Consider the following 23,189-nt stretch of genomic DNA (forward strand, 5'->3'; position numbering starts at 1 on the left):
GTTGTCAACATCATATGTGTAGGTTTTGCAAAGAAGTACTATATATTTTTAATACACTCTTGCTGGTGTTTCATTTTATCTTGTCTACTGTGATTATTGTGATGGCAGAGGATAATGGAACTATATGGGTGGTAGGGTCACTGTCTTGTAAAGACACTGCCCAGAAGGGGGCAATGGCAAACCACTTCTGTCAAAAATAATTGCCAATAACATGATCGCCCATGTCACATGACACGGCACAAAACAAATGAGTAAATGGAGCCAGAGGCCAATGTGATACCACAAATTCATTTATGTTGACGAAGCTGGCTTCAATGTCTAAGACAAGGAGGTGAGGAGGGAATACTGTATTGCAAAGGACTAGGTCCAGGTACCATGCCAGAGAGATTTAAACATTACAATGTGTGTAGCCATATCAGACAATGGCATTTTGGCTCACCTCCCAATGACTGGGCGAGATAACACCCCACGCCTTATCACATTCCTTGATGGCTTTACAGACAACTCTTGGAGTTCGAGGAGGAACAGAATTCCAGGATCACTGGCCCACGTTATGTCAACATGTGGGACAATTTATCTTGCCAGCACTTAGCTGCAGTGTCAGACTGGTTTCAGCTCATCCATGCATGTGCATAGAATTCCTTTCAACATTTTCTCTATTCCTCAACCCTACTGAGGATTTTTTTGCCCCCTTGCTGGAGACGGAAGGTCTATGACAAGCATCCTTATGACCAACATTCCTTACTAATTGTTTATACAGCTGCATAGACCAACTCTGAGCCGGATGTTATTACACAACTTGAAAAACGCGCCACACTTCAATAAAACATTATATGAAGGAAAATTCCAGCTGAGTGGCAACAAAGGCTTTGTGTATGGGAGCATTTCAGTCACACCATGGCCATGCAACTTAGAGGGAGCAGTGCTTGTGATAAAATGACACTGATAGACATTATGAATGAGGCTTGTCGGATAATCACTGTGTCAGACTGCCAGGGCTGAAATGGGGGAAAAATCCAGGAGATATTTTCTCCCTGCATCACTAGGGAGCACATTCTAAGTGACTTTGAGGAAAACATGGCCCAACATTAGGGCCAGAATAGATCAAAAGTAATCATTATTGTACTTCTGTTATCAGAGATGTATGATTTTTTTTCCCTAAGCATATTATTTTGGAGGACCTACCCTGCACGAGTGCAGTTAGAAGAAAGCACAGCAGTGCCTCTGCTTCCTCAGGAGTTTCCATAGATTCGGCATGACATCTAAAACTTCAAAAAACTTTTATGGTTGTGCAGTGGGGAGTACATTGACTGGTTGCATCCCAAACTGTTATAGAAATACCAATGCCTTTGAATGGAAAATACTACAAAAAGTAGTGGATATGGCCCAGTCCATCATTGGTAAACGTCTACATGAAATGCTGTTGAAAGCAGCATCCATCATCAGGGACGCCCACCACACAGGATGTGCTCTTTTCTCGCTGCTGACATTATGAAGAAGGTATGCAAACCACCAGGTTCCGAAACAGCTATTATTCTGCAACCATCAGGCTCTTGAACCAACTTCACTCGCCCTAGCGATGAAATGTTCACACAACCAATGCAGTCGCTCTCAAGGACTCTACATCTCATGTACTCAATATTTATTTACTATTATTGTTTCTTCATTTTGTATTTGCATAATTTGCTATCTTCTGCACTTTGGTTGTATGCTCTTGGTTGGTGGTCTTTCATTGATTCTATTATAGTCATTATTCTATATCCTTGTTGAGTATGCCCACAAGAAAATGAATTTCTGGGTAGTATATGGTGACATTAATGTACCTTGATAATAAATTTACTTTGAACTTTTAGCAATTTTGGCTTTTGATTTTCACTTAATGACAGATAGTAAACTGCTGAGATTACAGTGAAAGTGTGTGGGTGTTTTCATTCATTCTGTTAGACCTTCAGTTAGACCTTATTCCTGATTGGCATTATAATCACTTTATTTGCAAAAAATGAACTAAATATCATGATCTCTGGCAGTATGCACAATGAGCAGCAAGCATCACACTGTACAACTGATGACACCAGTTCTGTTATTGTTACCACCCTGGGAGAGGTTTCACTGCTAACGTAATGATCTTCCTGCAGAAGCAGTGTTTGGATTATGGGTGCTTTGGAATGGAAGTCATCCAATCAGGGGAGCAGGTTTTTGTGTTGTGTGCCTGATACCGGTGTGAGCTGGGGGCCTTTGTTCATCTGGAGATGAAGAGAGGAGGTTGGAGAGAACCAGTCATAAAATTTGACCTGGTGGGGGGACCATGATTTGATGGAGCAAGGTGCTGGGGTCGACAGAGGATCAGTGAATATGACTCTTGGAAAAGCTGAGCTTCAACATGTGCACTTTGACGGTTTAATTATAATGGGCCCTTTTTCTGTTTTACTTTTCTTTACTAACCCTTTAGTTAAGGTTCATAAATATCCTTTAATCGTATGCAGCGTGCTGTCTGTTGTTTCTTGGCACTGAGTTGGAACAGGGTAGCAAATTACACAGAAGCCACGCAAACCAGGATTTGGGGTGAGAGCCAACTCAATCTGACAGGTTTGACGGGACTGGAAGTGTATTCCCTGGACTTACACAGCCAAGGAAACAGGGGAGGTGGGGGTTTCTCTCATCATGCTTCAGTGAGAAGGATGGTGTGTGTTAGTGATGTAATGCTATGGTTTTAAGTTAATTATTCACTTTTGCTGTGAGTATTTGTCATTTTGAGTGTTTTGCAAACTGTATTAGTGTTTTGCGGGCTGTGGTGATTGGTTTGAGAACGTGGCTACTGTTTAGACCGGTGTGGTTAGGTTGCTGAGAAAACTTCAAGTTACAAATTTATGCGCTGACTGCAGTATCAACAGATTCTTGTAACCATGCTGCATTGTGACTGATTCAGTCAAACTTCCGATGTGTCTTAACTGGTAATTAGGATGTAAATATAATGTGAATAATTAATTGAACAACTGCATTAAATGAATACAATTGAGCTACTGTGGATGAATCTGCCTACGACTAGGTCTTGTGTACATAATGTACTTGGTGACATCTAACCCCTTCCACTCTAATATCACCTGCTTACATTTTGATTTACAGTACAGGTGACCCGGGTTCAATTCCTGCCACTGCCCGTAAGGAGATTGCACGTTCTCCCCGTGACGGGGTGGGTTTCTTCCCTGTGCTCCAGTTTCCTCCCACAGTGCAACGATGTTCTGATTGGTAGGTTGATTGGTCATTGCAAATTGTCCTGTGATTAGCCTAGGATTAAATTGAGGGACTGCTGGGCAGCGTGGCTCAAAGGGCCAGTAAGGCCTGATCAGCTCCTCATCTCAATAAATAAATTTATAATGAGTTTGGATCTGGTTAGTTAAAATTTTATGAAATTACAGCAACATTCATTTTGAGCAACTAACTTTATTTTCATTATATAAAAAACTTTATTGCATTTCTGTACATATAAAAACCAAGTGAAAAAATAGCTGTTATAATATTTACAAAGTGTAATATAAATAGAACTTTGGTATTAAAATACTCAGCTGTAAACTTGTTTTAAAAACAGTAGAAACAGCAAAATATATCCTTTTTTTTCAAAGTGCTAGTTAGTAATTTTCTATTATCATACCATGTCTTTGTATAAGGCTCTTTGACTGAGATTCTTCCCTTTCTTATAAATTAAAAATGAGTTAAAAATTGTATTTATTTCAGTTAATCACCATGATTCCCTTGTTATGAGGTGCATAGTTTATGGTTAGAAATAGATTTAAAGTTTGGGAAGTGTAACCAGTTACACAATAGTACACACAACACTCTAGGCTCTCGAACACTACACACAAAATGCTAAATGAACTCAGCAGGCAAGGCAGCATCTATGCAAATAATATTTCAGGCCGAAACCCCTCTTCTTCAGGGCTTGAAAGGAAGAGGAAGACAGCACAATAAAAAGATCAGGGGAAAAGGAGGATGGCTAGAAGATGATAGGTGAAGCTAGGTAGATGGGAAAGGTAAAGGGCTGTAGGTGAAGGAATTTGATAAGAGTGGGAAGTGGGGAAAGGGAAGGAATAGGGAACCTGGAGGAGGTGATAGGTGAGATGAGTCAATGGGCTCTTGAACTGTTTATAATGAATATTGGGTCACCCATCAGTAAGTAATTTATGGGCAGACCATTAGGCTCAGGATGCAAAGGATTGGTAGTGACCGATGAGGTTAGATTCTCAACTCATGGCAAACAGGTATGAGCAAGGAGGCAAGGGACATGTTGAAGGAAATCCAGATTCAGAAGGTAGGCTGGGTATAGTGCACCAAGGAAATTGGGTGAGAGTCTGAGCTGCTGTTAAAATGTCACAATTGTGCTATTGCAAATCATTCATTACCTTGTCCCCTTCCCATTACATCTTTTCTCACATCGGTCGACAAAGATAAACTTGGACAATGGAACAGTTGTGGGGGATTTTGAGCAAGGTGTCATGGTTTAACACTAGCTAAATGGTGGCTTATGGAAAAACTGACTATAAAAAAAAATTGATACATTTCTATGTCACTAATTCCCAGGGCCCAAAAACTTTTATACCAGGCCACACTTTGGCTCTTGTGGGTCAGTGTACTTTGTAGGTTTGATATTGTCACTGAATATAAAGAGCACTGAAATGGATCATCCCATAACTGGAACTATAATTAAAGGAGAATGGAAGCCTAGAGATAGTCCTGGAGTTGGAGTACTGTCAACATACGTGAATGGGTGGGAGGAGAAGGGCTTGTTTTGCTGGTGTTGTTTTGTTGCACGTTGTGTTCTGTGTTGTTCTGCTGAGCATTATGGGCATGCTATGAAGGCTCCGGCCTGTGTGGCAGCATTTGTGTGGCACGCCCTCAGGTGTGTTGGTTGCTGACAAAAATGATGCAGTTTTGATGTACATAAATCTGTATCTAAATTAACATTCAGGGTAAAAATGAATACCATTGAGATAGCTGGACCAGGAAGGAAGAAATAAAGACTTGTGCTCTTCATTGGCTCCTGCAGGGATGTTAAGTGAAGTTATGAGATTAGGTGGTTGGGTGGAGATATGCCTCTACTAAAGGAGGTGTGAGGCACTCCTTCCCTCTGCTTGCCTGAAGGTCACCCTTGGTTCTTCCCACCTGCTGATCCCCCTCCCCCCACCCCACAAATCAGGGTCACGTGAAGCCATGGGAGCAGGTGGTGGTTGGTCGTATGAGCATCTTAAATCCTGGTTATGCGATCACTGATGCCAGGCAGAATACTCTGAAGAGTATTGATTATGGCTGATGTCACCTGCCTTGCAAAAAGACACTGCCAAGAAAAAGGCAATCGCAAAGCACTTGAAGAAAAAATTTGCCAAGAACATTCATGATCGTGAGACCATGATCACCTACGCCATACAATATGGCATGGTTAATGATTTCGAAAAAAAATCAGAAACTTGTTTCTCGTGTTGCCTAATCCAATAAAACTAGGCATGTTGACAGACTCCAAGAATACAAAAAAGAGAGAGATTCGCTTTCTGACCTTTTAGGCTGAATAATATGTGGTAACATTAAGAAAAGTGTAGATATACAGTGGAAATTCTGGAAAAGGTGATCAGAAAGACTACTTTGAGAAGAAGAATATATGCAGAAAAAGATGGCGAGCTTATGTAACCAATTGGACAAGAGGCCTCTGTGAGAACGGAAGCTATACTACATATTGGAATCAATTGGAATCAACACCAGGTCAAAGTGAAATATTTTTCCTAAGTATTTAAATGTTCTATCTCAGTTCATAATCAAGTGCCTGTGTGTAGTATGTGGAGAGATGAGTAGAAAGGTATCATTATCATTACACAGGAACAGCGTTTTTGGTTATTTCACATACTTCTAGATTGCCGCAGTATGAATTCCAAAGCAGAAAATGTCAATGGTTTTCTATGCTATAAAATTAGAACACCCAAAGCATTTTTATAATTTATATTCCACAATTCCTTTGGTAGAATTTTGTTCAAAATAACAAATATATTTATCACCGTCACTCTGTTTACTTAGCAAGTCATCTCTTTCTAGAGTGATTTTTGTCTAATTATTAGTTTAAAAAGAAAACAATCTCGAAATCCAATTTGCTATACTAAATTAAAAAAGCATTGCAGTGGTGATGTGGAAAGAACCAATTAATTATTTACTCTTTTGCTCTAGGCATAATCAATTTCCATTTGCAATGGCACACAGTGTTGCAGACTATTGATGCACCAAAAGCAATACCATTTTTTCCCCAATATGCTGATTTATTTTTCTCATCTGTGGGATGAAAGATACCAGATGCCTGTGCCTTCTCATAAGAGAAGAAGAAAATCCAATAGTTATCCCTGTGCTTTTTTTTTCCCCGAATATTTTCCATCATTAAGCACTGATGACTAATGCTCTGTCCTTCCACTATATGACGCAGTTTGCTTGCAGGACTGTTTGCCGAGCTTGGAAGTTCAGTTGCAAATGTTTCGTCGCCAATTGAGGTGGCATCATCGGTGCGCAATTGAGTGTTGTTTCTGCCGTGAGCTCATGTTTATATTGGTCTGACCCGTTCTGATTGGGTGCTGTCACACTGGCCGCTCGTCTCTGCTGGGTCTATTGGAGACTGGCGGCCAGTGAGACAGCACCCAATCAGAACAACGCGTCAGACCAATATATACACGAGCACTCAGCAGAAACACTCAATTGCACTCTGATATCACCTGAACTGGAGGTGAAACGTTAGCAAGTTAACCTCCAAGCTCAGTGAACTACCCTACAAAGCAAGTAGCTAACCTGATCTACTAATCTTGCCTTTCATTTCATATAAAGTAGCATTGAGAGTTTGCAAATATTTTCCTACTTTTCACTTTTATACAAAACAGAACATGTTCCAGTGTTAGTTTAATAACGTACTTTGGAACTTTGGATCATTATGCATATTCCTATCTGGAGCTGATCTTTTATATAACTACATCTGTTTCTATGTCAATATTAAATTTGTCTTTAAACCAATTAAAGTAGCAGAGCTCGAATTACATTCCCACATGACTTCAAATACAGATCTATACTCTTTGGTGTTTAACCATTATGGGAAAAGAAAAATTTTGATCTTTCTCACTACGAGTCTAATCGTAGTAACTTTTTGCTTCTATTTAGAAGGATGCTATAGATAACCTTTCTGCTTTAGGGCTGATGTAATTTTCAGTGCTTGTGTTAATTCTAATCCTAAGCTAATCAGTGAACATTTCTGTGTTCCTAAACCCTTATTATTTAGAAAATAATCTTTGTTACTTCCAACATTTTTTTCAGTCAATTACTGGCTGCAGCAAGTGCGGAGAGAATACCATATATAGTAAATCACAATGAACTGTGAATTGTTTCTATTTTTTTTAGTATATAGTTTACACAAGTTGCTCTCCCCAAGATTTGATCATTCCAGCTTGGTGTGTTTTCAGACGTCATTCAGCCTGTTATTCAGTGCTGACTATGAAGGACTCTTCTTTGAAAAAGTGAGTGAAATTCTGAGGCTGGTGATCTTACCATAAAAATAAGCAGAGTGTGGAGATGGATTTTTACTTGGTATTATCTAGTAAAACCCAAGTATTGTTGTGACTTGGAAGATAACTTTGCCCAGCAATGATCAGATTATGTTCATAGTTTGTTTTCAGATCAACTACACAAGTTAATTGTTCAAATAGGTATCTTCCACACTTTAAGTAAAACAATGTTTCCAGTGTTTCACCCTTCCTTTCAAGGAGGATGTGTCTTAATTTACAGAAGCACCTGCACATCTCTGGCACTTTAAGTCAGTACTCTAATGTGCAAGGTAGGCATTGAATATTAACAACTAATCAACCTTGGTGAAGCAAAATCAAACATCATAACCAAGTCCAAGAGCTGCACAGAAGCTCAGTTCTTATTATATTAGCAAATTGTAAAGCTTCAATCTTCTGCAGGTTAACTCCATTAAAAAAAATGGGGATTAAATCACAGTTTCCTAATCAGTTGTGTTCTGTGCCTGCTTGGCATTTAAGCCCTTGAAAGTTCAAACTTTTGAAAGTTAAAATCTAAAGTCAAATTCACCAGTCTGAACAATGCCACATAGCCAACTCAAATATATTGAGTTGTATCACTAGATTCAAATACAGTCTCTTAATCAAATAAAATAGCTTTAATTTAAATCAGATTTGTCGGAATCAGTTTTTACCTTCAGTAGTTTTAGGTTGGGGTGTGGGGTTAAGAACCAAGAGTTAAATATTTGTACATTCCATAACACCATCTTTCAACAAAGCTTCGTTCTTGGCTCATTCAGACATTAGTTGCAATGCTGCTTTATGGCTATTTAATGAAAGTCCTCAGGATAAAAGTGCTTACAAGATAAAAATGCTGTCACTGAGTAATACAGTTGTCACCCATATCCTGAGCATATCGGTCAGATATTATGGTCCGTAATTCGTCAATATCTTTCCGTAATTGATAGACATCGGTTAGCTTCTTTGAAAGAAATTCATCACTGTGGTTATTCTCTTCATCACCCGAACACTGCAAAGCTGTGAAACAAAAGGCACAGAAAACTTGAATTACTACAAAAATTCATCACAAAGAGAGGGTCTACTTGTTTGTATGTTATTTCAGTAATTCCCCATATCATATTCCCACTCATGCTAAATAGTGACTATCTATATATTTATTTTATTTGTTACAATACTCATAGGTTTGGCTCTGTTTTTAAGTTGACATCCTGATTAGTTTTTATCATTGATTCCCTTTATGAACTCCACCATGGACGGTCCAAAAAACCAGTTACAAAAGCACTTTGGTGGAAGAAATAAATGAGCAGACTATTTTTAGATGGGGAGAGAATTCAAAATGCAGAGATGCAAAGGGACTTTGGAGTCCTTGTGCAGGATACCTAAAAGTTAACCTGCAAGTTGAGTCAGTGGTGAAGAAGGCATTCATTTCTAGAGGCATAGAATATAAGAGCAGGGATCTGATGTTGAGGCTCTATAAGGCACTTCACACTTGGAGTTTTGTGTGCAGTTTTGGGCTCCTTATTTTCGAAAGGATATACTGATATTGGAGAGGGTTCAGAGAAGATTCACGAGAATGAAAGGGTTACCCATATGTGGAACATCTGGCAGCTCTTGGGCTGTATTCCCCAGAGTTCAGGAGAATGAGGGGGGATCTCATAGAAACATAACAAATATTAATAGGCCTTAACAGATTAGATATGGCAAAGTTATTTCCCATGGTAGGGGAGTCTGGGACAAGAGGGCATGACTTCAGGATTGAAGGACATCCATTTAGAATAGAATGTGGAGAAATTACTTTAGTCAAAGGGTGGTAAATCTGTAGAATATGTTGCCGCAAGTGGCTGTGGAGGCCAAATCATTGGGTGCATTTAAGGCAGAGATAGGTTCTTGATTAGCCAGGACATCAAAGGGTATGGGGAGAAGACAGGGGAGTGGGGATGACTGGAAGAATTGGATCAGCCCATGATTGAATGGCAAAGCAGACTCGATGGGCCAAATAGCCTACTTCTGCTCCTATATCTTATGGTCATATGGTCTTAAGGTATGTTGGGCATTGGGCTAGTGAAAATCCAGTGCTACAGAACATCAACAGAAGCTCTAAAGACCTCATTCCTGAGAAAGGAAGGATCTTCACCTGGAAGACATATGAAGTTGTGTGGTGGTAGCCACAAGTCTGTTGAAGCTACAGGGCTGATCAAACTTCTAAGAAAGGCTGGTCAAAGAACACCCCAGGAACACCCAGAAGATGGCCTCACCTGGAGGCAACTTGGAAGTCTAGCCCAGAACAGAGGACCCTGGCGGGCTGCTCTTTGTGGCCTATGCCCCAGTAGGGGAGGTGAGCTCAACTAACATTCCCTTCATGACAATACTCTATTGCTTGAACTTCTCCAATTTTGTGTCTGGAATCCAAATAGTCGGTAATAAATTCAACTTCCTATTAGAAGAACAGCCCAAACAACGCAATGCTGGCTAAACTAAACCCAGTCTGGAGAGACAATAACATCACTTTCTGATCCAAGTTGAAACTCCTGTGTGCACTTGTGCTCTCTATCTTCTGGTGCGCATGCAACCCATGGACAGCAGAAATGGAAAAGAAGATCCAGGCAGTAGAAATGAGATGTTTCAGAAGGCTCAAACGACGGAGTACGAAGAACAGTCATCCAGCACATGAGACACTATGAAGATCTACTGTCCACAGTGAAGAAGGGGAAACTGAGATGGTATGGCCACATAACAAGATCAAGTGGATTCTCAAAGACCATTTTTCAAGGAACAGTGCAGGGATAAAGAAAAAGGGGATAGACAGTGGAAGAAGTGGGCAGATAACGCTGCTGAGAGGACCAGAGAGAACTTTGCTGTAACCCAGGTACTCGCCCACAACCGTGAGAGATGGAGGCAACTGGTGTAGCGCTCATCTGTACAATGCCCCTTTAACTCAGGTTAGTTGTGGGGTCTGTAGCTATTAGAAAGGACAAATTTTTTGTCTCCCTGCCCCTCTCATTTGAGATTAATCTTGGCATCTGAAATTTAAAATTCAGTTGTTTGGGGCCAAGCATTGATCATATATGTATATATAATGCAATGTATTATGATGCAACTGTGACAATCAGCAGGAACAACTCAGAATGTCGAGCAGCCTCTGTGGGAGGAAAACATAATATAAAATCACTGTAGGAATATCATTCTTCAGAGGATATGTATCTCAGTAATTTAGCTATAGAAAGGAAATGAAACTATTTCTACAGTGTAAAGTAATCCATGCCTCTGTTATGTTGCACTTAAAGCTCTTCCTGTCCTGTCCTTGAATCAATAACTTAATTTAACCCTCTATTCCCTTCTCTCACAATTGTCCAACCAGGCCTTAAATGCAACTATCCTATTTGCTGCACTCACTGGTCTTCACTGCAATATCTTTATAATGATGGTCGCTAGCTGCGCGTCAGCATTGCCCTCCTATCTCGAGGATATACATCCATGAATAGTGAGACAAGATCGATGCACAATATTTCAAGTGTGATCCAACCAAGGGTCTGTAATATTTGGGGTAAGAGGTCTTTACCCTTTATATACTTCCTTTTGTAATGTAGAGATTGGCTTCCCAATTGTTTGTTAACTTAAGAGTGATTCCAGTACTATAAGACCATAAAGAGAAGAATTAGACCATTCTACCCATTGAGTCTGCTCCATCACAGCTGATTTACTATCCCTCTCAACCCCATTCTCCTGCCTTCCCCCTGTAACCTTTGACACTCTGAATAATCAAGAACCTATCAAACTCCATTTTGAATATACTCAATAACTCGGCCTCCACAGCCACCTGTGGCAATGAACATTCGGGATTATCTGAAAGCCAACACCTTTCAATCTCTTGCAATTTAAAAATCCTCCACCTTTTACTTATTCTGTCACAGGGCCTCATGTTTGTTTTATATTTATATTCCATTTCTCATATCCTTACCCATTCACCTAACCTGACTATATCCCCCAAAACCCCTACCATCCTCCTTTTAATTTGCCCTACTAGGTTCACTTTTTCAGGGCTGAGAGATAAAGATGGCTGGATTTTTCAGATATTCATAAAATCAAAAGATATGGAGTCAGCACGGGATAATGGTGCTAAGGGTAGAAGATCATCTAAGTATTTTAAAGCTACATTAACATCCATAAGGCATGGATTCCTGAAGTTTTGTGCTTTTTGAAATGGGCATGCATAGGACTGAGTGGCCAGTGAGGTCATTCACTAAAAGCTGTCATTATTGTAAAATAACTAGGAATGATGCATCCAATTGTGTCAATACACCCCAGTCTAATTATCTACCAAGCTATAGAAAATCAATAATATGTTCAATGAATACTTGCATTGTATCCCAAGTAACAGTGAAAGATTTGGCTCCTTTCCCTGTGCTCTCTGAGTAAGAATATTGCACAGTGCCTGCAGATCACGCAGGCAATTAGACATTTCCTTCAGCACCATCTGGATGGCTCTTCTCTCGTCAGCTGAGGAGTGCTTGTGCTTCTCAGTTTCCTGTGATCGTTCTTCTAAATTTGAGTTTTCTTCCGCTGTCCTTTGGTTCTTTGATGAATTCTTTAAAGGCAAGAAAATAGATTCAATTTGCATGTCATAGAATTACATCCAAGTAAATATATGTTGTCCATTTCCAACCTGCCAGAGATGCATTGATTAAAACTGTGCATCCTTTTAAGACAACTGGCAGATTTTTGGTTTAATGATTTACTCACAATTCAGAGTTGGGTTTATTATTACTGACGTATGTTGTGAAATTTGTGGCAGCAGTACAGGGCAAGAGAAAAAGGTTACTATAAGTTACAATAAAAACTAAATCAATAGTGCAGAAGAGGAATAACAATTTGTGGGCCATTCAGAAATCTGATGCTGGAGGGGAAGAAGCTATTCCTGAAACATTGAGCGTATATCGAAATGCACAGTGAGATGCATCATTTGCACTAATAACCAACACACCCAAGGATGTGATGGGGGGCAGCCCACAAGAGTTGCCACACATTCCAGCACCAACAGTCCTTGCACACCATGTTCAATAGAACAACACAGAACACACCAAACAGCAAAGCAACAACTGCAAAATAAGCCATATTTCCCCCTCCCATATTAGGGTGGCTTGGTAGAGTAATGGTTAGCACAACACTTTACAGTACAGGGGTCCCAGGTTCCATTCCCACCACTGTCTGTAAGGAGTTTTTATGTTCTCCCTGTGACCGCGTGGGTTCCTTCCAGTGCTCTGATTCCCTCCCATATTTCAAAAGCAAACTGGTCTGTAAGTTAGTAGGTCGTTGTAAATTGTTCCATGATTAAGCTAGGATTAAATCAGGGGATTGCCGGCCAGTGCAGCTTGAAGGGCCGGAATAAATAAACAAATAAATAAATGTTTTCAGGCTCGGTATCTCCTCGCTGATGACGGTGATGAAGGGGGGGGGGGCAGGTGCTGAGGGCCTTTAATGATGGATACCAGCTTCTTGAGACACCACCTCTTGAAGATGTCCTCAATGGTGGGGAAGGATGCTCCTACGATCGGCCTGGTGAGTCTGCAGCCCTCTGCAGTTCTTTCAATCCAATCAGTTCTGGTCGCCTCACTACAGGAAGGTTGTGGAAACCGTAGAAAGGGTGCAGAGGAGACTTACAAGGATGTTGCCTAGGTTGCAAGCATGCCTCATGGAAAAACAGGTTGCCTGAACTTGGCCTTTTCTCCTTGGGCAACGGAGGATGAGAGGTGACCTGATAGAGGTGTATAAGATGAGGAGAGGCATTAATTGTGTGGATAGCCAGAGGCTTTTTCCCAGGGCTGAAATAGCTAACATGAGGGGGCATAGTTTTAAGGTTCTTGGAAGTAGGTACAAGGGGGATGTCAGGGGTAAATTTTTCACACAGGGGTGGGTGCGTGGAATGCACTGCCAGTGACAGTGGTGGAGGCGGATACAATGGGGTCTTTTAAGAGACTCTTAGATAGGTACATTGAACTTAGCGGGCTATGTGGTAGGGAAATTCTAGGCAGTTTCTAGAGTAAGTAATGTGGTTGGCACAACATGCTGGGATGAAGGGCCTGTTCTATATAATCCTGTGCATTATACCAGGTAGTGTTACAACCAGAATGCCCTCTGCAGTACACCTGTAGACCTTTGCCAGTCTCTCTGGTGACATACCAAATCTCCTCAAACTCCCCGTGAAATGTAGCTGATTTAGCTTCTTTGTATTAATATAAAGGAACTTGGAAGTCCTTGTTCCCTACAGGTCAACTTGCAGCTTGAGTCAGTAGGAAAGAAGGCAAATATAATAGGAACATTCACTTTGGGATGAATTTCTATTCTCAAACCGAATGCTTGCCTTGCATTGCAAGAAAGCACAGCTGAGGCTTCATTAGGTGTCAGTCAGATACACTTGAAATATTGTCAGTGACTTTGCGTTCTGTAGCTAAGGAAGAAATGGTTTCAGAGGAGGTTCGCTAGAATGATCCCAGGAATGAAAGGTTTAATACACAAGGAGAGACTGATGGCTCTGGGCATGTACTTGGTCAAACTCAGAAGGATGAAGCAGGGATCTTATTGAAACCTACTGAATACTGAAAGGTTTTGGTAGAATGGTCTTGGAGAGGACGTTTCCAATAAGGAGAGAGTATAGAACCTAGAGGGTGCAGTCTCATAATAAAGGGACATCCCTTTAGAACTGAGATGAGGAGGAACCTTCAACAAGAAGTTTGTGAATCTATGGAATTCACTGCCATAGGGGCCTGTTGAAGGTCAAGTAATCTAGTGCATTTGAAGAGATTAGTCAGATATTGATTTGTAGTAGGGTTACTGGGGAAAAAGCAGCAGAATGCGGTTGTGAAAAAAAATCAACTATTATTGAACGATGGACGAGTCTCAATGGGCTGAATGCCCTAATTCTGCTCCTTTGTTTTATGGTCTCCCTGTTGCTTGCAAAAATAAATCTATATATCCTGAGCTGTAAATCATTTTGGTTAACGCATTAAAAAAATTGCACTTACAGAAGTTAGCAGTCGTCAAATGATAGCATTAGGCCCAAACAAGGTGTCGCCACTCACCCTGAACTAGACTATTTGAAGAGGACTAGCGCACTTACTCCACTACCAGGTGGGCTATTTTTAACAATAGTTTCTGGCCTAATCATTCCCTGGACTCATTCCCTGATGTCTCACTTTCTTTCCAAAACTGCCTAACCCTCATCTCTTCAAATTTCTTCCACTATTGTAGCAAATGCTCTCCGCTGCTCCTGAATCCTAATGTTGCCCAAAGTCCATCTACACTCCTCTGACACCCCTGTGGTAATGGACAAAAGTGGCATTGTGTGCGTGATTGAGTATAGGTTTCCTGGGCAAAACAAGTATTGCTGGCAGGAGACATGCACAATACTATCAAGGAGGCCTGAAACCTTGACTGTGCTTTAATTTCCATAGATGCTGCCTGACCTGCTGAATTTCTCCAGCGTGTTGTATGTGTTGCTAAAGGACTTCCTTATACTTTGCCAAATTTAACATAACTTTTTGGTTGATTATCTCCATCCGCTTGTCTCACATTTCACAGAGCTGTGAACCTAGATTCACCAACTTTACTCAATGCTGTCCTTACTCAAACAAAATTGTTGTTTGTGGCATCATTTTAAAAAAAGCAGCAGAATAAATCTATCTTTCCAATAATTGTGATGATGGTATTATAAAATCGCAGCTGGTTTACTGCTCTCTTTACAGTGAGTAATTTATCAGCAGCCAGGATTCCTTCACAATAAAGACCATTGTTATCTATTTCCTGTTGAAGCAAAAAATTCCATGTCAAGAATATATTAACTGTAATTGCCTCCTAGAATACACATTATTGAGTCCAAATATTAATGATCTAATCTTTTAAGCTGTGACTTGGAAATGATTGTGCATTGAATATTACATCTTCCGCCTATCATTGCTGAGCTTCCCACTTCATTCTGCTTCCCCCTCCCCCCCCACCCCATCTACCTACCCTCTTGCCTGGTTCACCTTCTAGCTTGTACTCCCTTCCCTGCCCTCCCCACCTTATTCTGGCTTGTTTCCTTTCCAGTCCTGATGGAGGGTCTCAGCCCAAAACATCAACTGGTTAGTATTCCTTTCTATAGATGCTGCCTAACCTACTGATTTCCTCCAGCGTCCAGCGTGTTACTCTGGATTTCCAGCATCTGCGGAATCTCTAGTGTTTATGACTTGATGTTTGAAAGACTTGCCAAATGTGCTTCCAAAAATGGTCACATTGTAGTTTTGAAAGTCTCTGACTAACTTTGAATACCAAACACATTAGGATTTGGAATGCACAGTCTGTGGACAGCAGACCCATCATTTTCTGCAATGCATTTGTCCAAGTTCCTTTTAAACAGCCACAAAGATATTGGGCCAGATTTCACTGGATGTAGCCAGTGCCTTGTCTTTGATATTGTGTTTGCAACTAATATTAGGAACAGATGAATAAAAATGTAATTCAATTATTAAAATAATTAAGTAGATTCACTTCAACTTTATGGAAACTAATTATAAATGCAGAATCTATTTCTAACAGATGGTAATGGGCCAGTTGCATCTGGTGTAAAGTGTTTCTGGCACCTCGACCCAGGCCACAAAGAATACTGTACTTGATGGTGGATGTCCTTGCATCTGGCTGCCACTGTATTTCAGGTTTCTGTGTGCACTGTTGAAAATTGAAATCTAGCTCTTTATTGCTATACACACAAAAAAAAAATAATTGCTGGAGGAACTCAGCAGGTCAGGCTGCAGCTATGGAATGAATAAGCACTTGATGTTTTGGGTTAAGGACCCTTCTTCAGGAAATTTAATTTCCAGCTCTCGTGACCAAGAGAGTGTTGTTCAATTTTATTTCAATAAAATCCTTTATTAAGGAAGGATTCTGTAGAGCAATAGACAAAAAATGTATGGAGCTTAATCCTGTACTCAGTGGGGTTCTGTTGATGTCAAGGTGGAGGCTAGAGGGCCCAAGAAAAGGACATTGTTGTTCCTGGGGTGCTTAGAAGTTTAGACAGAAAGTTGAATAGCTTATTCCCCTCTGCCAACAGATGTATGAATGGACACTGAACCCCAGAACACTACCTCACTATTTCTTACTTTTCTCTCTTTTTGCACTAAAGCTTTTTTACAGTATATATTTATTATGGTAATTTATCGTTTTTTAGTATTATGCATAGCAATGTGCTGCTGCCACAAAACAACAGATTTCACAACAGATTCACAGCAGTACACTGGAGAACTCAACAGGAATGAGGTATGCCAGTGATATTAAACCTAATTCAGATATACAGAGAAATGTAGGCCTATGATGGAGAATGGAGAGACCCAGAGTCCCCTGGGGGAACTACATTTGCGTGAAGTGCATCAGGCCGCAGATCCTTGAAGACCGTATTAGGGATCTGGAGCAGCAACTGGATGACCTTCGGCTTGTACAGAGAGTGAGAAGATAATTGATCAAAGTTACAGGGAAGTAGTCACCCTGAAGTTACAGGAGACAAGTAGCTGAGTGACTGTCAGAAGCAATGGAAATGGGCAGTTAGAGCAGAGCATCCCTGTGGCCATTCCCCTCAAAAACATGTATGCTGCTCTGGGTACTTTTGTGGGGGATGACCTCCCAGGAGAATACCACGACGACCACGTTACAGGCACTGAGCATGGGTCCGTGGTGCAGAGGGGAAAGAGAGAGAAGAAGGGAATGGTAGTGATAGGGGACTCAATAGTGAGGGGAACAGACAGCAGATTCTGTGGACTTCCTTGCCTAGTTTGGTACAGACTAGAGAGGCTGAAGGACCTGTGTGTATGTGTTGTAGTGTTCCAATCAATAGTAGCTGTGCTAGGTTTGGTGATTGCTTCAGCAAAATAGTTTCAACAAAAAAAATAGCTTCCCAATTTAACTGTCATATTTATTAGAATAGGCCCATCCCTTAGAAATTAAGAACAATAAACATCTATTTTTGCTATAAGAATTAGCTTTACCTTAAGATTAAAAATGTCACTTCCATTCATTATAACTGCATTTGTCTTTGAGATATACAACTAGACCCAATATCAACCACAGGCAACCCAAAAGGTTCACTCACGTCTTCCATGAGGTCTTTCAACAGCTGCAGGTTTCTCTGTGTCTCTCCAAGTTCCTTCCGAAACATCTGTGAGGCGAACTTTTCTTGTGCCAACCTTTCCTCTAAAGCCTTCAAAATGTATTACAGCAGTTGGTGAACATCTGGCAAATTAGCATTACCACATCAAACTTGACTTCTTTCATTGGCATGCTGAAGGATTTGATTATGGAGGTACTATAGTGGTCTCAAAATTTATTCATAAGGACCAAATTTTCTGTTCTGAGCTGAACAATTTAATTACTAACAATTGCTAAATCTCATATATACTCACTGCACAAGTTGCACATATCAAAAATATTGCCGATGTTTCATGTTTATTGATGCCCTAACCACCTGAAAGTGCTCAGTCACATCAAATGGAACATAATACAAGTTTTGAATTTTTATTGAACTCATTCTGCTTACAAGGTCCATGGCAGCACATGCTGGATTTTTCCCTGAAACAGGAGAAATGTCTTCCTACATGAATTAGAAGGGATTAACCTGACCTGCTCCATTGGGCTTGGTGACTAAAATCTGGTGAAAGGATGTCTATACAAGACTTGGTCCTTACCTTTTGTTCCATCCTGCAGCTATCCTCCTCTTCGACTCTGGCTGGATTCCTCTATTTTTATCATTCCATCTCTGCATTCCCCCCCCCCCCCACCATTGTCCTTGATGCTCTAATATAACCACCAAAGACAATCAACATTGGGAAGTCCATTCCCTAATCAAGCAACTAATGTCCATCCTCCTCTGTGTATTTATCAGAAGCCATGAATTATGTTGAGTTTATAAATTCAACAGACAACTTTGTGAAGACTTGGCAAAAATAATCAGACATAAATATAACTTTTTTTCATTCCTTTTATTCTGAATCCTATGCTCTTAAATTTGACTGAGCTCTTAACATATAATACTAAAAATGCTTTACTTTTATAAATAGTTATCATCCTATAAAAATCTCTAAATAAACTTTATAAATGTTCTTCCACACTGGGGAATCCAAGACAGTACTCAATATTCCTAACAAGCTATGTGTATTAATGTTCAAATTCTCTTATTCTCTAATATGCAAATAATGTAATTTTTTTTTCATGAAATTGACTTAATGAAATAGCACTTATGTAATATCTTTTCCCACTCATCCATACAAGTTCAAACTTATTCAATTTATAGAATGGGATAGAAAAGGATACAGCTGAAGAACACAAAACAAACGTCAGCGACCAGGCTCATTGGCGCTCAGTGTCTGTGCTGATCAAAATGTCAGTTTAAACTAATCCCCTCTGTCTGTACGCAGTCTATAATCTCTTCAACCCTTGCCTGTACATGTGTCTTTTGTATCTGTTTCCACCACCTGCCCTGGCAGCCCATTCCAGGCGCCAAACTCTACGTTTAAAAGAAAAGCAAATTACATTGTGATTACACTTTTCCCTCTCACCTTACAGCTATGTTCTCTAATATTTGATATCTGGGGATAAAAGAATGCCTGCCCAATCTATTTCCTCTTATATTTTCATAAATATCTCTCAGCTTCAGTCATTCCCAAGGAAAAACAGTTTTCCAAATTTGTCCAAACTCTCAGATTAATACTTCTAATCCAGGCTCCCTTCCCAAAGTTGTCACATCCTTCCAGCAATGTGGTGGCCTCCGCAGCGTGCAGTACTCCAAACATGGCCCAACTGAAGTTTAATCCAGGTATGTCATGACTTTCCTTTATCAAAATGTTAATTCCCCAAGAGCAGCTCACACAAATGTACAGATAAAGGGAAATTCTCTCTCCACATTAGCAGAGCCTCAGTGGGATGAACACATTTTGAATCCAGTTAAGCTGACTTTTCAAACTGATTTGAATTCCTACATAGAGACTGAGACCTCTGGATACTTTGCCCAAGTCGTCTGGTGAAAAGGAGATTGCTCACACTCAGGATTCCTTACAAGTGCACAGCGAGACTTGCCTGTGCCAATAGCACCAGTTGCATATGGTGCTGACATGGAGATCATGGCCTTAATCCCCAGTGGTAATTTTTGTCAATAACTGTTAGTTTCTTAACAAATGCCTGCTCACATTCTAAGATGCTTGATTACCTTTTTCTCCAGGTTGGACTTTTCTATTTGCTGTTCTTGATTGTCAATCACCTGTAGACCAAGAAAAGAAAACCAAAGGAGTTTTGCAACAGTACATTGACTCCAGGCTGACAAGCCTTGTTCATTCAGGTTGCTTGTTACCAACCTGGCATTTTTACCATTAGCAACACTTTGCTGTTTGCTTCTACAAAGAGGGTATGTCAAAGAAGCAGACATGTTTACACAACCACAAAATTGTTTTCAGTGAAACTGGTCTCGAGCATTCCACTGTACTGGTGCTTCCTGAGTGATTTTAAATAGTGTGGAGGAATCGGAGAAATGGAAGAAAAAGACAGTGGGGGACAAAAGTGGGAAGATCAGGACAAAGCAAGGTTCCCTGAGGACTTGGAGGAGGCATAGGGGGAGGGAGAAAAAGAGGGGGGGGAGAGAGGGGCAAGATAGGAGAAGACAAAGGGAAGGAGTGAAGGAGGGGAGAGATTAATTGAAATAAGGACAAATAAGAGAAACAAGCTCAGCATACACAGCTGCAAATGATAAGGGGATAGAAGGGATCTGATGATGGATGGATGGAGGGAGGGAGAGATTTCCAGCCATAAATTTAAAAATGTGAAACCCAATTCCAATCTATTTTTTAAAAAAACTTACTTTTATTTTAACAGATATCATCGACTCTGCTTTTCATGTGAGCTTATCATTTAATTAGCTGATAAATGAGTCCATCCCCATTTCTATCTTACATATTTAAGCTCTGTGGACTAAGTTTCCAATGATTTGATAAACCTGGGAGCTGCAAAGAAGCAAGGACTAACATAACCAAAATAATAGTGATAGTGAATATAATGAAACTAAAGCACCAAAAACAAGATCATTTCCATTCCAGGATTTTAAAGGATGTGAGTGAAGATGCCCTGAGTGCACTTCCTCAAATCAGGAGCATTTCTTTCAGATTGGCTGAGAGACAGTGACAGGTGCAATTGTTGAAACATCCATTTTTCAAGACACTACTGCCGAAGTCTATTAGTTGATTAGACTGACTAATTGCCTTAAATTTTCATGAGGCCACAGATGGATTTGTAAAGAGCAATTCACAATGAAGAATGAATATTTTGAAGAATAAGGTCAGGAGAGCAGAATCAGGGTTTCAGCCTGAAATGTCGACTGTTTACTCTTTTCTATAGCTGCTGCCTGGCATGCTGAATTCCTCCAGCATTTTGTGTGTATTACTTTGATTTCCAACATCTGCATATTTTCTCTTGTTAGTGGAATTTCTAAGGATGTTGTTGTTAAGATTCACTAAAGGTATTTGATAAGTCAGGACGACGAAAGAGCTGATTGTGGACTTCAGGAAGAGTAAGACAAGGGATCAGAAGTGGTGAGAGTGAGCAGCTTCAAGTTCCTGGCTGTCAAGATCTTTGAGCATCTAACCTGGTCCCAGCATATTGATGTAGTCCTAAAGAAGGCAAGACGGTGGCTATACTTCATTAGGAGTTTGAAGCGATTTGGCATGTCAATAAATGCACTCAAAAACTTCTACAGTTGCACTGTGGAGAGCATTCTGACAGGCTGCATCACTGTCTGGCATGGAGGGACTACTGCACAGGACCGAAAGAAGCTGCAGAGTGTTGTAAATCTAGTCAGCTCCATTTTGGGCACTAGCCTACCAAGTACCCAGGACATCTTTAGGAAGCGGTTTCTCAGAAAGGCAGCGTCCATTATTAAAGACCTCCAGCCCCCAGGGCATGCCCTTTTCTCACTGTTACCATCAGGTAGGAGGTACAGAAGCCTGAAAGCACACACTCAGTGATTCAGGAACAGCTATCTGATTCCCAAATGAACATTGAAGCTTTGGACACTACCTCACTTTTTTTAATATACGGTGTTTCTGTTTTTGCACACTTTTTAATAATCTATTCAATATATGTAATTGATTTACTTGTTTATTTATTTATTATGTTTTTTCTCTCTGCTAGATTATATATTGCATTGAACTGCTGCTGCTAAGTTAACAAATTTTACATCACAAGCCAGTAATAATAAACCTGATTCTGAGGTTCCTCTTGAGACAGTTAAAAGAGATCTTGAAATTGATTCAAATTCTCTGCCCATGTGACAAGAACCAGAGACAAGGTGTGGGATGTTCAGATGCCACATTGAGATCCTTTTTAACAAGTAAGGGACCTCAACTACTTACTCCATTTATAAATTGTTGAGGGAGGCTGGTACAGAGAATTGCAAAAACTAAATTTGCTGTTGACAGAAAGGTTAGCTGACAAGAACATAAAACTAAAATACCATAAGATACAGGAATCTGCTAAGTCAGAGAGAGGAAAACAAGGTTAATTCCTGGGATGTCCGGACTGTCTTACGCAGAGAGGTTAGAGAGACTGGGCTTGTACACGCTGGAATTAAGGAGATTGAGAGGGGATCTGATTGCAACCTATAAGATTATTAAGGGATTGGACAAGATAGAGGCAGGAAATATGTTCCAGATGCTGGGAGAGTCCAGTACCAGATGGCATGGTTTGAGAATAAGGGGTAGGTCATTAGGACAGAGTTAAGGAGTTGTGGGGGTCTGGAATGCACTGCCTCGGAAGGCAGTGGAGGCCAATTCTCTGGATGCTTTCAAGAAGGAGCTAGATAGGTATCTTATGGATAGGGGAATCGAGGGATATGGGGACAAGGCAGCAACCGGGTATTGATAGTAGATGATCAGCCATGATCTCAGAATGGCGGTGCAGGCTCGAAGGGCTGAATGGTCTACTTCTGCACCTATTGTCTATTATCATTTCATCATGGCTGATCCATTTTCCCTCTCAACCCCAGTCTCCTACCTTCATCCTGTATCCTTTCTTGCTCTGACTAATCAAGAATCTATCAACCTCTGCCTGCAACCAATACAGAGAAAACTATGACTCTGGGATTTCAGTACAAGCAAATACCATTCATTCAGAGCAGCACACACATTGCAGGAGGAAGTCAGCAGGTCATGCGGCATATACAGAAATGAACGGACACTCAAAGTTTCAGACCAAGACCCTTCTTCAGGACTGAGAATAAAAAGGTGGAGGGAGGGGAAGTAGGCTAGCTGGGAGGTGATAGGTGAAGCCAAGTGAGTGGGAAAGCTCAAGAGCTGGAGAAGATATGTGGTTCTTGTGGGTACATGGTCAAAGAGTCAGAGGCTAGCAGACCCTTCCTGGCTTCACCCATCACCTTCCAGCCACCGTTCTTCCCCTCTCCCCACCATTTTATTCTGGCATCCTCCTCCTTCTCACTCCTGAAGCATGGTCCTGACCTGAAACATCGACTGTTCATTTCCATAGATGCTGCCTGACCTGTGGAGTTCCTCCAGCATTTTGTGTGTGCTGCTTTGAATTTCCAGCTTTTGCAGACTTCCTCATCTTTATGATTTATTCATC

General features: G+C 40.6%; 1 protein-coding gene across 1 annotated transcript in view; it reads right to left on the bottom strand.

The window, feature by feature from the left end:
• Nucleotides 1-5,242: 5,242 nt before the first annotated feature.
• Nucleotides 5,243-23,189, bottom strand: part of cep85l (centrosomal protein 85, like) — a 317,796-nt gene continuing 299,849 nt past the window's right edge. The window contains exons 10-13 of the mRNA XM_059981465.1: nt 19,774-19,824; nt 17,665-17,772; nt 11,910-12,135; nt 5,243-8,567 (exon numbers count right to left, since the gene is read on the bottom strand). Of these exons, the coding sequence (XP_059837448.1) occupies nt 8,407-8,567; nt 11,910-12,135; nt 17,665-17,772; nt 19,774-19,824 (546 nt within the window). The 3' untranslated portion in view covers nt 5,243-8,406. The remainder of the gene's footprint in view (nt 8,568-11,909; nt 12,136-17,664; nt 17,773-19,773; nt 19,825-23,189) is intronic.

The sequence above is a fragment of the Hypanus sabinus genome, chromosome 10, assembly GCF_030144855.1.
Source record: "Hypanus sabinus isolate sHypSab1 chromosome 10, sHypSab1.hap1, whole genome shotgun sequence".
NCBI lineage: Eukaryota > Metazoa > Chordata > Chondrichthyes > Myliobatiformes > Dasyatidae > Hypanus > Hypanus sabinus.